Source organism: Mchenga conophoros, linkage group LG20 (assembly GCF_057382185.1).
Source record: "Mchenga conophoros isolate Kocher_MC1m ecotype Shallow Benthic linkage group LG20, M_conophoros_male_GT1.1, whole genome shotgun sequence".
NCBI classification, from domain to species: domain Eukaryota; kingdom Metazoa; phylum Chordata; class Actinopteri; order Cichliformes; family Cichlidae; genus Mchenga; species Mchenga conophoros.
The window spans coordinates 24,818,456-24,835,589 of NC_140545.1; the positions used below are offsets into that span (position 1 = coordinate 24,818,456).

The 17,134-nt window shown below is 44.8% G+C and overlaps 1 protein-coding gene across 1 annotated transcript; it reads right to left on the bottom strand.

Annotated features, from left to right (window-relative positions):
• Window positions 1-7,347: 7,347 nt before the first annotated feature.
• Window positions 7,348-8,478, bottom strand: LOC146550895 (putative G protein-coupled receptor 139). The gene is made up of 2 exons (XM_085259999.1): window positions 8,400-8,478; window positions 7,348-8,273 (listed from the first exon to the last, which is right to left on the bottom strand). Exons 1-2 carry the CDS (start codon window positions 8,476-8,478, stop codon window positions 7,348-7,350), a joined length of 1,005 nt encoding a protein of 334 aa, XP_085116125.1.
• Between the last annotated feature and the right edge of the window lie 8,656 nt (window positions 8,479-17,134).

Here is a 17,134-nt window from a genome sequence, read left to right on the forward strand (position 1 = left end):
TCAATTAAGTTGGTATTTTTGTGGTGAATTCAAGACCGTAGCTGTATTTCACTTCAGTGAATTTCCCACACCAAAGGAAAATGTATGTTTCCACAGTTTAAAAAAAACAGAAGCTCCTTTCAGAATTTCTGAAAAAAAAAATTCATCAGATTCAATTGGCGTTGGGTTTATTAAGTGATAACTGAAGCTGTGTCCAATTACACAGCCCCAGTTATGTTGAGGTCAGGTCTCTGTGGTGAGATCAGTTTAGCACTGGGAAATTTACTCTACAAGTCATTATCATGCTTGTAATGTTTTCTTTAAGATTCTGCTGTAGTACAGCAATCAAATTGTTCCAATTTGTTGTTTCCCTGTAGACGATCAAGATTTATTCATAGTTTCTTCCACATCCAGGACCCAAGGGGTCTGATTTTCCCCTCAGTATGTGGGGTCATGTCTCTGTCAGGTTTTACAACTTTCTCTTGGCACTCTCCCACTTGTAATAATGGCATACTCTTAATGCCTTTGAGTTCTTTTGTAGTTTGAAACGTGAACATGAATTTTAACATAAACAGTCAGTGAACGTGAGTTTGTAAGTAATAAGAAAAAGTCAATAAATAATAACATGTCAAAAAAGTTCATTTTTGTTTTATTGTAGAGAAAGCCTGAAGGTACCACCATGTATTCATAAAAAGTTTGAGAAGATCTGTGAACCAAATCTCCAGCAGAAAAGTGCCCCTTTTCACATCTCACACAGCATGCACAGCTTAAATTATTTATTTCGTTAAAGTTGGACAGATATGAAAAAGTTCTATTATATGTTTACGTTGTGGTTCCATTTTCTGAACAAAATATAACTTTATTAATGCAGTCCAGTGTTTTTTTAACTGAATTTTAACCCAAAATTCTATTTTTGTACATATTCACTGATGGTGGTAGTAGTCCATGATGATCAAAACCTGATATTTCTTTTGCATTTACAGTGTGTGTAAAATTGGTAAATAGTGGACTTGCTCAGGTATGAAGTGGTGGTAAGGGCCCCAAAATTACCTGCCCTGGAGTCTACAACAGAGTTGTTACATCTATACGGTCTGACATCATTAGCCGTGCCTAACTCTGCTGCCGGGCCTCGGGGGCTTGGGTCCTGGTTGGTGTGTTGCCGGGGTTGTGGGTGGGTGGGTGCATGGGGGCCCGGCCCTGGAGCAGGGTGCCGCCGGTGCGTCGAGCCGCCTGGGGGGCTCTTCAACTGGTGGGGGGGATGGTCACATCTTGCAGGAGCTTTCTTCTCTTCAGGAACTCTCTGCAGGAGGGGGAGATACAGGAGAGGTGGAGGAAGATCTCAGCCTGGGCGTTTACCGTCTTATGTAGTCTGGAAGATGTGTGGATGGTGGGGTGGGTGCAGTTTTCTCTGTGGTGGGGTTGGGTGGACTGTCCAGGGCTCTGTGGAGCCGGAGGGCGCTACTGCACTGGGCCCCGGTCTGATGGGCCTGGGCCCCCCTTCCCTGGCGGGTCGCGAAGGGTGGGAGTGCCTACTGGGGTCAGCGGGGGAGCTGGCCCCAGGGAGGGGTTACCTGCCCCTCCCTTCCTTCCCTCCCCATCTCCAGCTGCCTCCCTCTTCCCGCTCCTCCACAACCACCCACACATGCAGGGCCTTGGAGTGGGGGTATGTCACCAGGGTGCAGAGGAGGCTACCCCCCCCCCCCCCCCCGTCCCCTTCTGGCTGCCTCTGCCTCAATTTTATCCCAAAACTTAGACATTCACATTATTCACACTCTCATTACACATACATATAGGATCTTGGGGGTGGGCACAATCACGGAGTCCAAATTACCATCAGGGTGTACAACCTCACCCCTGACGTCGTTGCCCACCTCTCAATTTTAAATACACTTAGTCATTGAGGGCTAGCAGGAGGGACTATGCGCTTACCTGCTGCTCTCTGGCAGGTAGCTCCATGCCCTCCTGGGTTTTAATTGCACCTTAGAACACATATGCATCAACACTACAATGAGCGGGTGGAGGGAGGTTTGGAGTCTTCTCCCACCCCCATTCTCTGCGGCCTGCTGGAGCGGGAGGGCTAGTAGGAGGAGTTGGCCGTCCGACTGCGGTCTGGGGTGTGGGGCCTCCCTGCTGCTGCGGAGTCGGGGTGGTCTGCCTCTCCCCACCGCAGGGAAAAGGGTAACACCACCTGGGTCTGGGTGCAATTCCCCCCTCCAGGGGCAAGGGTACCTAGACCCGGTTTGTAGAGTACGCTTGGGGAGTGTGATTGTGTGTACAGCGTCTCTTTATGTCTGTCTCCACGCTGGTTGAGTGTGGAGTGAGTGCATATGAGAGCATGAGGGTGGGAATGGATGTTTGTGTCTGTGTGTGCCTGTATGTCTGTGTCTATATGTCAGGTTGGGTATCAGACGCCACCTCTCTGGGGACACCTCAGGCCCTCCAAGGTTTGGAGGCCTATCTCCACCCACCACCACTTCCCCTGCCGGTGGTGGACTCCCTCAGGTGTCGGTGTGTTGGTGGTTCTTTGTGTCTGGGGGTGGGCGTCCGGGTACACACCGGCTCACTCCTGGGCGGCCGCTTGTCGGGGCCTGGGGCCTGGGGCTCGCTCGGGCCCCTTTGGAGGTGGGGTGCCCCCGGCCTCTCGGCCTGGGGCTCGGTCACTCAGGCACAGCTGGGGGCCGGCGGAGCTCACGGGCGCGTCACTGCAACTCCCCCTGACTTCTGCTCCGCGGCTGCTGGGCGAGCTCTCATCTGGGACTCTCCTCAGCTCTTACTGGAACAGTGGCGCGGCTGCCCCTCTGTTGGTCTTCCTTGGTCTCTTGTGTTCTGGGGGCCTCTGGATGTCTGGAGTTTTGATCTCCTCCATACCCGCTTCACACCCTGGAGGACGGGGCTGTGGCCCCCCCACACTCCCTAGCAGATCATTACATGGAGAAACCTTTGGAATGCAAGCATGCTGATCCACACAGGTATGCACACATGGGTATTCACAGACGCGGACTAAAGCTTTCTTGGCTGCTGCCTCAAAGCACACTGTGCGCTGTCTATCTTGCGTGCTGCACAATATCGTTTATTATTTAGTAAATATTGATATCTATGACTAGCTAGTTTATTGTGATGGTGCTTTGTTTTCTCTATTATTATGTTGCTCTTTGTTGTTTGCTGTCTCCTCTGTTTGTTTTTTTTTGTTTGTTTGTTTTTTTTCTCCATACAGGTGACCCAGGAGTTCTTTTTTTTTTTCTCTCTCTCTTCCCCCCCTTTCTCACCGTCTCTTCTCCCCTTTGGTTTTCTTTCTTTCTCTCCCCCTCTTTCTCTCATTCATTCCCCCTGTCCTATTTATTAAAAAAAAAAAAAAAAATGACAAAGGATGAACTGAAGCTCTGCCATCACGTAATGTCGCATACTGCTGTTTCTGATGTCATTTAAAAAAAAAAAAAAAAAAAGAATTTCCCACACCAAAGGAAAATGTATGTTTCCACAGTTTAAAAAAAACAGAAGCTCCTTTCAGAATTTCTGAAAAAAAAAATTCATCAGATTCAATTGGCGTTGGGTTTATTAAGTGATAACTGAAGCTGTGTCCAATTACACAGCCCCAGTTATGTTGAGGTCAGGTCTCTGTGGTGAGATCAGTTTAGCACTGGGAAATTTACTCTACAAGTCATTATCATGCTTGTAATGTTTTCTTTAAGATTCTGCTATAGTACAGCAATCAAATTGTTCCAATTTGTTGTTTCCCTGTAGACGATCAAGATTTATTCATAGTTTCTTCCACATCCAGGACCCAAGGGGTCTGATTTTCCCCTCAGTATGTGGGGTCATGTCTCTGTCAGGTTTTACAACTTTCTCTTGGCACTCTCCCACTTGTAATAATGGCATACTCTTAATGCCTTTGAGTTCTTTTGTAGTTTGAAACGTGAACATGAATTTTAACATAAACAGTCAGTGAACGTGAGTTTGTAAGTAATAAGAAAAAGTCAATAAATAATAACATGTCAAAAAAGTTCATTTTTGTTTTATTGTAGAGAAAGCCTGAAGGTACCACCATGTATTCATAAAAAGTTTGAGAAGATCTGTGAACCAAATCTCCAGCAGAAAAGTGCCCCTTTTCACATCTCACACAGCATGCACAGCTTAAATTATTTATTTCGTTAAAGTTGGACAGATATGAAAAAGTTCTATTATATGTTTACGTTGTGGTTCCATTTTCTGAACAAAATATAACTTTATTAATGCAGTCCAGTGTTTTTTTAACTGAATTTTAACCCAAAATTCTATTTTTGTACATATTCACTGATGGTGGTAGTAGTCCATGATGATCAAAACCTGATATTTCTTTTGCATTTACAGTGTGTGTAAAATTGGTAAATAGTGGACTTGCTCAGGTATGAAGTGGTGGTAAGGGCCCCAAAATTACCTGCCCTGGAGTCTACAACAGAGTTGTTACATCTATACGGTCTGACATCATTAGCCGTGCCTAACTCTGCTGCCGGGCCTCGGGGGCTTGGGTCCTGGTTGGTGTGTTGCCGGGGTTGTGGGCGGGTGGGTGCATGGGGGCCCGGCCCTGGAGCAGGGTGCCGCCGGTGCGTCGAGCCACCTGGGGGGCTCTTCAACTGGTGGGGGGGATGGTCACATCTTGCAGGAGCTTTCTTCTCTTCAGGAACTCTCTGCAGGAGGGGGAGATACAGGAGAGGTGGAGGAAGATCTCAGCCTGGGCGTTTACCGTCTTATGTAGTCTGGAAGATGTGTGGATGGTGGGGTGGGTGCAGTTTTCTCTGTGGTGGGGTTGGGTGGACTGTCCAGGGCTCTGTGGAGCCGGAGGGCGCTACTGCACTGGGCCCCGGTCTGATGGGCCTGGGCCCCCCTTCCCTGGCGGGTCGCGAAGGGTGGGAGTGCCTACTGGGGTCAGCGGGGGAGCTGGCCCCAGGGAGGGGTTACCTGCCCCTCCCTTCCTTCCCTCCCCATCTCCAGCTGCCTCCCTCTTCCCGCTCCTCCACAACCACCCACACATGCAGGGCCTTGGAGTGGGGGTATGTCACCAGGGTGCAGAGGAGGCTACCCCCCCCGTCCCCCCCCCCCCCCGTCCCCTTCTGGCTGCCTCTGCCTCAATTTTATCCCACAACTTAGACATTCACATTATTCACACTCTCATTACACATACATATAGGATCTTGGGGGTGGGCACAATCACGGAGTCCAAATTACCATCAGGGTGTATACCTCACCCCTGACGTCGTTGCCCACCTCTCAATTTTAAATACACTTAGTCATTGAGGGCTAGCAGGAGGGACTATGCGCTTACCTGCTGCTCCTTGGCAGGTAGCTCCATGCCCTCCTGGGTTTTAATTGCACCTTAGAACACATATGCATCAACACTACAATGAGCGGGTGGAGGGAGGTTTGGAGTCTTCTCCCACCCCCATTCTCTGCGGCCTGCTGGAGCGGGAGGGCTAGTAGGAGGAGTTGGCCATCCGACTGCGGTCTGGGGTGTGGGGCCTCCCTGCTGCTGCGGAGTCGGGGTGGTCTGCCTCTCCCCACCGCAGGGAAAAGGGTAACACCACCTGGGTCTGGGTGCAATTCCCCCCTCCAGGGGCAAGGGTACCTAGACCCGGTTTGTAGAGTACGCTTGGGGAGTGTGATTGTGTGTACAGCGTCTCTTTATTTTTGTACATATTCACTGATGGTGGTAGTAGTCCATGATGATCAAAACCTGATATTTCTTTTGCATTTACAGTGTGTGTAAAATTGGTAAATAGTGGACTTGCTCAGGTATGAAGTGGTGGTAAGGGCCCCAAAATTACCTGCCCTGGAGTCTACAACAGAGTTGTTACATCTATACGGTCTGACATCATTAGCCGTGCCTAACTCTGCTGCAGGTCCCAAAGTCAAACGATTACTGCGGCATCACTGAAAGTTAAAAACTGTCTAAATCCCTTCATCTGTAATAAAATGATCAGTGCTGCTGCTCTACCTGGTTTAACAATTAAGTTTAACATCCATGCATTCACGAAAACCAAATTTATGAAATTTAACAGAGTTAGAAGTTAGCAGGAAGTTAGCTCACTAGTCATAATATACCATGTTCTGACTGAGGGATTTATGAAACAAATTAAGACGTACAGCTCTGCTATCATTTCTGACATACATGAAGACAGGAAAGTAAACAGCAGGGACGTTTGTAGGGTTACTGAAGTTTGGCTAGCTGGTATACAATGATGTGCTACATGATCGCTAGCGACACAGCTATGTTAGCATAATATAAACACTGAAGCTGGAGGATGAACGCTAACTTTTTTCTACTCTGTAAAAGTTAACGTGAGGGTTCCCGATGGTTCGGGACAAATGCAATCGCATGGCAGGATGCTGTAAACGGACTGAACTTCAGCCAGGAGAACAACTGAGATAATCCATCCACAATATGAGGTTAATTATCAATATACTGCTGCATGGGCTGAGCTGTAGTGACATTGTAAGGTTTTAAAAACTGAGCTTTAAAATGATTAGCAGTAATAAAAACCAAGAGAGGCCGACAGTGATCACTGACTGTTTTAGGGGCTTGTTGAGATTAAATAGAACAAGATACAAAGCATTAAAACAAGTAAGAAACACAAAAGCCTTATTAAACGCAGAGTAGTTTGGGCCCGGAAGCAGGATTCATCACATCATCACTTAAAGACTGGATTGTGGCAACCATTAGCTTTGACCTAAAGCATAATATTTTAGGTCAAAACCTAATGACATATTTGCACGCAGTTACACTGCTGTGCATCTATTATTGCAGACTTGTAATTAAAGACCAGAAAGTTTGAAAGAAAACAAACAGATCCATGTTTCTGCAGCATAATTTAAAATAAAGATTCCAAATGACAGGAGTAACAGTTCAGTAATATTTAAACATCATTTCTTTACACAGAGTGAATTTAAATTAAACGAAACTTTTATGTGACATGTTTGTTTTGTCATTAAAAAAAACCCATAAAAGCTATTCAGCACACCTAAATCATGATGGTTATTTGACTGAACTGATTGCTGGAGCGTGACTCTCCTTGTTTGTTTGCCAGCTTTAATTGTCCAGGTTTGGAAACGCAGGAAATTAATTCATTATTTTAAAGTGCAAGTCAAACAATGGAGCTGTGTGTCAAGATCGTTAATTTGGCAGGAAATCCATATATTTTGTTTAATGGGATGGGTGACATAAAGAGTAAAGCAAAGTAATAAAGAAAATTAAATTGTATTTTATGGAGTCTTAGTTCAGTTAAATGGTTTGTGGCCTTTTGAGAAAAACAAAGTCATTAACTTGTTATGACTGCCCTAAGAACGCTTGCACCTGTAAAAGCTTTGCTGAGGATAATATCTCCATGATTGTGTTTTCTAATCACACCGAGAATTTTCTTTGACTTTCTGTAGTTTTGTTTTGCAATAGAAGGACGCCTGATAAATACAAGCCGAGAACTCCTGGCGAAACCTGGACTGGGTGCATACATACAGGTACATGTTTGCAGCAGCATTGCTCAGGCAGAGCATGGTCCCAGCATCAGCTGCTATATTTATTTGGTGATTATAATCATTACGATCCAAAGTGTACAACTCAGTTGTGCGAAGGATGATCTGAGTTATAGCGCGCGTGACAGACAGCAGCACAAAACTCATGGATACGGTCACTAAAAGAACCACTGATTTTCTTCTCCGGGAGCGAAGAAGGGGCCTGACTTTGCAAACCCCAGGAGCCAATCCTGCAGGGATGTGAACCCGGCTACTGAGAGAAATCAGTTGTAAGGTCAACCCGTTAACTGTGAGGATGATGAGAAAGGGGAACATGTAGGCTTGCAGTGTTTGAATCCAGACCAGGGCATGAATGAACCGAGTCGGTGCCTCTGGGTTGTAAATACACCTGGTCTGATTATTATCATGGACTGAGATATTAGACCAGTAGTGAGGAATGGCAAAAAGATGACTGAAAACAAACGTGGCTGCTATAGTCCATGCTGCACATCTCTGATTGCAGATTTTAGGTTTGATTTTCCACGTGTGAATGGCAATAAAACGCTCCACTGTAAACAGAACCACAAGCCAAGTAGAGGCATTATAGGCACCGTAATTAAAAATGTCCCTCAGGCTGCACCAAGGCTCATAGCTCCAAAATGGCTCCTGCTGGTGGTACTTCAAAGAAAGCTCGAGAATCACAATGAACATCAGGACAAAGTTGTCTGCCACTGAGATGGCCATCAGATACAAGGCACTGGATCTGGAGAGGGTGCAGTTCCTCTTCCAGATGATTAGAAAGGTGACGATGTTGGCTGAGAAAAGGTTAGTGTCAGTTAAGGTAACTTGTTACTCAGCAGGAAAGTTTCTAAATGGTCTAAAATAGTGAAATATTTTCATATGAAACCAGTTAGCTGCACTATCTTTTGAAATGTACTTACATGGGATGCCCACAGCTGCTAGAGCAGGATAAAAAACTTCTTGCAGTGTCACCATCCAGTGTTTCGTTTGAGAGCCCATGTCCTCTCCCATCACAGATAGTGTCATTAACTGCAGCTACAAACACCCAACTCGCAGTTATTGCCCGGACACCATGTAGTCACTCCCACCTCATCTCACTTTACAAATTGTGGCAGTATATCAACAGCTTGGTGATGTGATGAGTGGTGATTATTCATTTTATGATGGTTTAACAGCAGGGAACAGGCAGGAAAAGCTACAAATCCCAAGTGCATCATCTTTTTAAATCTGGGTTTTGATGAGGAAGAGGAGACAGAGCAAGAAAATAACCTGCTCTTTGGCCATAACAGTTGACCACTTTGATTCAGGCTGAAACCTCTCACCTGCTGTTAGATAGATTGACGATTTTTATTTGTTTTATATGTTTGTTTGTTTGGTTGGGTGGAGTTTTTTTGGTTTGTTTTTTTGTTGTTTTGTTTTTTTTGCTCCTTAACTGAAAAACTTAATGGATTCAGGCTGTTTTTCATAATACCGACTGCCAAGTGAACACACCAAACGCAGCAGCCTTTAACTCACTTATATTACCATGTTTGAACTGATGACATGAAAATGTTAGGGTTATAAAAGACGTGAATGTACAGTAGCAAAGTTGGGTCAGCCATTAGTTTGTGGGGGTTTGTTTTGAAGCCTTAAGTCAGTTTGGCCCTCACCTCCTTGTTTTTTGGAGCCAGAAGTGACAAGAAAAACCTGAATAGGAAATTTGCAAAGAAAAGCGTCTGGACTTCTTTAAGTTGCTTGAAGACGTTTCACCTCTCATCCGAGAAGCTTCTTCAGTTCTAAGGTCAAATGGTGGAGAGTCCCAGATATAACCTAGTGGGAGTATCCCCCCACAGAGGGACAAAAGGACCCCCTGATGATCCTCTAATCGCCTGAGCCAAGGTGGAAAACTGGGCGTGGGTCCCAATCAGCCAGAGTTTCGGGTGAGTTCATTGTGAAACCTGGCCCCACCTTATCATGCGAATTCCTGAGGTCAGATGGCCCAGGATGTGAGTGGGCGTTAAGGCGTCTGGGAAGGGATCTCAAAACTGGATTATAGATGGCAGAGAGTTGGTGTCGTAAACCCCCGCCTCTGTTCAAAGATGGTCGCTCACAGTGGACATAGATGGCTTCTTTCACTCCTCTTTCAAACCATCTGTCCTCTCTGTCCAAAATGTGAACATTGGCATCCTCGAAAGAGTGTCCTTTATCCTTAAGATGCAGATGGACTGCTGAGTCTTGTCCTGTGGAGGTGGCTCTTCTATGTTGTGCCATGCACTTGTGAAGTGGCTGTTTGGTCTCTCCAATGTAGAGGTCTGAGCATTCCTCGCTGCACTGTACAGCATACACCACATTGTTAAGTTTGTGTTTTGGCGTTTTGTCTTTCGGGTGAACCAGTTTCTGTCTGAGCGTGTTGCTGGGTCTGAAATACACTGGGATGTCATGCTTGGAGAAAACTCTCCTGAGTTTCTCTGATACACCGGCTACATAGGTGATGACAATGTTGTTGCGTCTGTCCTTCTTATCCTCCCTCGCTGGTGTCTGGTCTTCTTTTCTGTGCCTCTTTGCTGACTTTAAGAACGCCCATTTAGGATAGCCGCACGTTTTGAGTGCTTCCTTTACATGTGTGTGTTCCTTCTTTTTTCCTTCAGGCTTAGAGGGAACATGTTCACACCTTGCTTTCAAAAACACACACTCCTCATCCTGAACCTACACAACCCAGAGAAGAAAACACACCTGATGTCAGTCAGGAGAAATGGGTTAAGAACTTTTCAGACAGGATTCTCACTGAACCTGAAAAGAGAGTATTAGCCAAAGGACTCAATTTTGCCATTTCTCCACAACAGTTGCCCATAGTGGACCTCATCACAGCCACAGAATCTGCCATACGGATTAATAAATTATCACAGACAGAAGCAGAGCAAATCAGGATGAAAGTCTCAGCCACGCTCTCCAGTGCCAAAGTCCCTCCATCCAACCTCACAATACAGGAAAAGAAGGCCGTCACTTCCCTGAGCAAAGACCACAACATCACTGTTTTACCAGCTGATAAGGGAAAATGCACCATGGTCCTAAACACTACAGATTACCGTACAAAGATCACTACTCTCCTCAGTGACAACAATACCTACGAAGCCCTAAAGCGAGACCCCACAAGCAGCTACAAAAAGAAAGTTATAGCTTGCCTTCAAGACTTTGAAAAGGACAAAATTATTGACCGCCTTACATATCACTGCCTTTACGCAGGGGATGCCATACCCTGCATCTATGGACTTCCTAAGATCCACAAGGAAGCTGTCCCACTCAGACCCATAGTCAGTAGCATAAACTCAGCCACTTACAACATTGCTAAACACCTTGCTACCATCCTTGCGCCTCTCGTGGGGAACACCCCACACCACATCAAGAACTCCACCGACTTCACCGACAAGGTCCAGAAACTTACCCTGGATCCAGATGAAACCATGGTGTCCTTTGATGTAGTCTCTCTCTTCACTTGCATACCCACCACGGAGGCCGTGGAGACTGTCAGAAAACGACTACAAGAAGACAGCTCCTTGGAGGACAGGACCAACTTCACACCCGATCAGATTTGCACACTGTTAGACCTCTGCCTCACCACTACATATTTCAAGTACAACGAAGGCTTTTACAGACAAAAACATGGCTGTGCCATGGGCTCCCCAGTGTCACCTATTGTAGCCAACCTTTACATGGAGGAAGTGGAAAGGAAGGCTCTTGGCTCTTTCAAAGAAAGAGTACCCAGCCACTGGTACAGATATGTGGACGACACCTGGGTCAAAATCAAGACACAAGAAGTGGAATCCTTCACTGCGCACATTAACGCCGTGGATAAAAACATCAAGTTCACCAGGGACACAAAGGACAACTGTTTGCCTTTCCTGGACTGCGCCGTGCACATTGAAGAGAACGGCAAACTCAACATCGAAGTTTACCGGAAGCCCACACACACGGACCAGTACCTCCTCTTTGACTCCCATCACCCTTTGGAACACAAACTTGGAGTAATTAGGACCCTACACCACCGGGCAGAACATGTTCCCTCTAAGCCTGAAGGAAAAAAGAAGGAACACACACATGTAAAGGAAGCACTCAAAACGTGCGGCTATCCTAAATGGGCGTTCTTAAAGTCAGCAAAGAGGCACAGAAAAGAAGACCAGACACCAGCGAGGGAGGATAAGAAGGACAGACGCAACAACATTGTCATCACCTATGTAGCCGGTGTATCAGAGAAACTCAGGAGAGTTTTCTCCAAGCATGACATCCCAGTGTATTTCAGACCCAGCAACACGCTCAGACAGAAACTGGTTCACCCGAAAGACAAAACGCCAAAACACAAACTTAACAATGTGGTGTATGCTGTACAGTGCAGCGAGGAATGCTCAGACCTCTACATTGGAGAGACCAAACAGCCACTTCACAAGCGCATGGCACAACACAGAAGAGCCACCTCCACAGGACAAGACTCAGCAGTCCATCTGCATCTTAAGGATAAAGGACACTCTTTCGAGGATGCCAATGTTCACATTTTGGACAGAGAGGACAGATGGTTTGAAAGAGGAGTGAAAGAAGCCATCTATGTCCACTGTGAGCGACCATCTTTGAACAGAGGCGGGGGTTTACGACACCAACTCTCTGCCATCTATAATCCAGTTTTGAGATCCCTTCCCAGACGCCTTAACGCCCACTCACATCCTGGGCCATCTGACCTCAGGAATTCGCATGATAAGGTGGGGCCAGGTTTCACAATGAACTCACCCGAAACTCTGGCTGATTGGGACCCACACCCAGTTACACACCTTGGCTCAGGCGATTAGAGGATCATCAGGGGGTCCTTTTGTCCCTCTGTGGGAGGAAACTCCCACTAGGTTATATCTGGGACTCTCCACCATTTGACCTTAGAACTGAAGAAGCTTCTCGGATGAGAGGTGAAACGTCTTCAAGCAACTTAAAGAAGTCCAGATGCTTTTCTTTGCAAGCTCCTTTGACTACGATGACCTGGATGACTGAGAACCTTCACAGACTGAATAGGAAATATCTCTTTGAGGTCTAATATCTACTTACTCCTTGTTATATTTATATAAGCAAAATATATCACCATTATTGCACTTTCAAGCACCACCACAGGGCCTTCACCTTTAGAACAATGTGACTACATTAATCTGTCATGGAGCTGTTACGAAAGCCTCAATGGATGCAAATTCACAATAATGATGTTGTGACCCACTCTGATCCCTTTGTGGGTAGTTTGGATGTCCCGTGTCTGTGTGGGTTGCCTCCAGGCACTCATGCTTCCTCACAAAGTCCAAAGACATTCATGTTACGTTAACTGGGGATTCTAAATTGGCGGTTGGTGAGAATAGACTAGTGAACCTCCCGTGCTATTACAGCTTGGATAGGCTCCAGCCTATCCATCCATGCAGACAGATGGACACACTGAATTTATAATCCTACTTCCCAGATATAAAATTTTGGATGAGCAGACGTCAGATTTTAGGGAACTTTTAGATGTTATCCCAACAGAGCGCTTCTCCACTGCTTCTCCAGTGCTTTCAACACCATCCAACCCGCACTACTGAGAGGGAAGCTGGAGGGAGCCGGAGTAGGCAAACAGCTGACTGCATGGACCATCGACTACCTTACCAACAGACCACAGTATGTGAGGCTCCATGACTGTGTGTCCGAGGTGGTAATCTGCAGCACGAGGGCACCACAGGGCACGGTTCTCTCACCTTTCTTGTTCAGCCTTTACACTTCAGACTTCTGTTATAATTCGGACGATTGCCATATACAGAAGTTCTCAGATGATACAGCCATCATTGGATGCGTATCAGACGGGAATGATCAGGAATACAGGGGGGTCATCAGTGACTTTGTTGGCTGGTGTGAGACCAACGTACTTCAAATCAACGCCGGCAAGACAAAGGAGATGATCATAGACTTAAGGAGGAAGTCACCCCCTACAACACCGGTGAACATCCAAGGGAAAGACATTGAGATAGTGGACTCTTATAAGTACCTGGGTGTTCACCTCAACAATAAACTGGACTGGACTACAAATACAGACATCCTGTATAAGAAGGGCCAGAGTCGACTCCACCTGCTGAGGAGACTGAGGTCCTTCGGAGTCTGCAGGACTCTGTTAAGGACATTCTATGACACTGTGGTAGCATCTGCCCTTTTCTATGCAGTGGCCTGCTGGGGGAGTGGATGCACGGACAGGGACAGAAGCAGGATTGACAAACTGGTGCGGAGGTCTAGCTCCGTGCTGGGATGTCCCCTGGAGTCTGTGGAGGTGGTTGGTGAGGGGAGGATGTTAGTAAAGCTGACATCCATCATGAACAACCCACATCACCCACTGCATGAGTATGTGAGTGGGCTGAGCAGCTCCTTTAATCAGAGACTGAAACACCCTCACTGCAGGAAGGAGCGCTTTCGCAGATCATTCATCCCAACAGCAGTTAGACTCTAACTCCTCAATCACGATGTCATAAGTCACTGGACACTGTGAACATCCACGGTCACCACTTCATGCATAATGGACCTTCCATGACCTTCCAAGCTATATAGTTTATGTCTTCCATATTTCCAACTATATCCATAATCACATACTGGGTATGCTACCATTGTATATAGTGTATTATCTTACTTTTTTCATTGATTGTACTTATTTGTATTTTTGTATTTCCTTCATATATCTGTACCTGAGCTGAGGTGACGCAAAAATTTCCCCGTTGTGGGATCAATAAAGTCTTATCTTATCTTATCTTATCTTATCTTATCTTATCTTATCTTATCTTATCTTATCTTATCTTACTCAGACTGCAGACTTTACACATCGGACACATAAAACCTGTTGTATTTTACATAAAATCCATGTGATTACTTTTCTTTTTTCTACCGATCACTGCATTTGGAAACAAATGTTACAGTTTCAACTTCTGGATCAAATCATGAAATTCTCCCTGCTGCTGCCTTCTCGTGATAACTGGATGAACCCAGAATATCAGTTTCTTCATTTTTCATGTTTACAAGCACCAGGGGCAGCTCATCATCGCTTGATATAGGCTTCAGTTTTTCACGCTGAGTTTTATGGGGATGAATTCTTCACAAAAATGCAATGAAATCAAATTCGCAAGCTTGTATTGCTTTTTTGCAATGGTGTGTAATGGACTTTACTTGTATGTCCTAGATTTTTTAAAAGTAAAATGGGAGACAGAGCCCTCCTCTACTATGGAACCAGCTCCCAGTTTGGGTTTATGATGCAGACACATTCCTGCATTAAAACATCATTTACAACAGGAACGTGAAGATAACAAATAATGAGTCATTTCAGTGACTCAGAATGACTTTCCTAATAGGTTTACCCTCCTTAAACAGATTCTTTGAGCCTGGATAAGAACATAAGCAGTAAAAATTAATTAAGGCTTGTTCAAAGAGTTTTTTCTGTTTGAAAGTAGTTCACCTGGCAAAGAAAATACATTTCTGACAGATGACTCTTCTTTTTAGCTGAATTTCTACTTTATTGGGTTTACTCAGGCTATTGATGAGACAACATACTTGTGACAAAGCGCACTGAATGAATCCACCATGACTTATCCAATTTGGCTAGAATTCAGTGCATGAACCTGGAACACAGCATTGTTCTCATCATTCAATCCAAGTGATGTAGCCGCTGCTCCAGGACTGAGTCATTCTGAGTCAGATGTCCCATCATCAAACTCGTATATTTGGATGTTTGTGGATTTGAACTGCACCAGCGCTGCAATAACAGGTTGGTATTTGTGAAGTAACCTCCACTGCTACTGTTCTTTAAAGCATTTCCCATATTTCATGTTATTTGGTACTGGAAAGCCTTATGCTTTACACGGTATATGCATAGAAAATATTTAAAATAATCACTACCTTACAAATAATTTGACATTCAGCTACTTGCTATTTTCTTTGTGTGCCCTAAATCTACATCCCTATATGTCAAATGGCATTCTGTTACAGGTGGGTGCATTATGCATTGTTTTACAAACACTGCACGCTCCTTTGAGGAAAAATGAACTGAGGTTCACAGTCAAACTGCATTTTCTCCAGATGCCTCATCTGTAGAGATGCTGATGAGACTGAAATGAAAATAAAATATGTTTAAATGTTTTGTGACTAATGGAAAAAACATGCAGGAAACATTAATGTGCTGTCTCCATACCAAACTTAAATAAAACACATACACTGTATTAATCTGTTTTCAACAAGTTCCATCACTTTAATGACTAATATAGTACTAAATTTAAAAACAATTGAATTGTCTGCCTCATCTGATTTCAGGTTCATACACACACGATATTGGCTTCGTTCATTGGTGTAAAAATGCTCAATGACAGTGGGTTGGGAAGTAAAGCTGTCCACTTAGATAAGAGGATCAACATTAAAATGAAATTTACTTCAATCCAAGAGGAACCTGTTTATTTCACTAGGAGACATCAGACAAATATGGACTCTACAGCCAAGTATTGACTCTATTATTTGTCCCATCAGGCAAATAACACAGCGTGTGCCGTCGCTATACCATAATAAAAAAAGATGCTTGTCACTGTCTGTCAAATTCACTGACACATAATATCCGTTTTTTGTTTGAACATGTGTACACCACATTTAGAGCAATGAAAGTCAGATTCTATGAACCTGTATGCATGCTTGGCCAAAAAGCTGATTCTGATTCTGAAATGGTGCAGCAGGAAGAGTTGGGGCTAATATTAATTATTTTATGATGCATCGTCGTGGGTGGCTTATGAATCTCCTTCTCGGGATTAATAAAGTCTAATCGCAACTTTATTTAAACACCCTACTATCTGCTGTTGATCTGATACAATCTCAAGAAAACAACCATATCTAAATGCAGCAGTGTCAACAGTTATAGAGAAGTAAAAAGTGGAATGAAATAGAAATTTTCTGAAATAGCTCAGTGCTGTACATTTGAAATATATTCTCCGCCACTGAAACCAGCCTAAATAAAGTACAGATGCAAGCCATCGTGACCACAAATTGTCTTATTTGTCTTTTGGGGAGATTTAGCACTTTGTTTTTACACTCTTTACAGATTAAGATAATTAGACATGTTGTTTGGTGAGCTCTAAAGTTGTTGGGCATTCGTCTATTTTCCCTCCTTTCGTGCTTTTTCTTTTGCAGAAGCTTTCCTTCCTTTCTCAGGACATCACAGCGGAGGCATGTGTCTGACAGAAGATTAAAAAGTACGAAGAACCAGAGAGAAAGAAAAAAAAACACCTCAAAAAACGTGTGCTGCTTGCCGTGTCAGACACGATTCCCTGTTGCCATAGAAACCAGGGTTCTGTGATCTGCTCTCTGCAGAGTAAGAAGGCTCATCTGGAGAGGATTTCATGTCTCTGGCTGTTCTGGAGGGTCATCTAATAATTCACACGTACTGTCTTCTTCCCATGCTGCTCACAGCAATCTGGCTCTACTTAGCTCAGCGAGCAGCAGGGGTCCCTGCTCCTCCTCGCAGCCACCCACTGAGGAGATATCTGAGTATACCGACGCTGTGGCAACAGCACTGCACAAAAAATATGACTGTGATTACTGTGTGGTGCCGAGGTTACATAAGGCTTTAAGCCAGTCATTAGGAAAGATGTTTTTAAACATTTGTGAAATC

Coding starts and splice junctions, on each gene's coding strand:
- LOC146550895 (XM_085259999.1), bottom strand. CDS start 8,478: ATGGGCTCTCAAACGAAACACTGGATGGTGACACTGCAAGAAGTTTTT. Junction 8,274..8,399: donor AGCAGCTGTGGGCATCCCAT/GTAAGTACATTT, acceptor ACCTTTTCTCAG/CCAACATCGTCACCTTTCTA.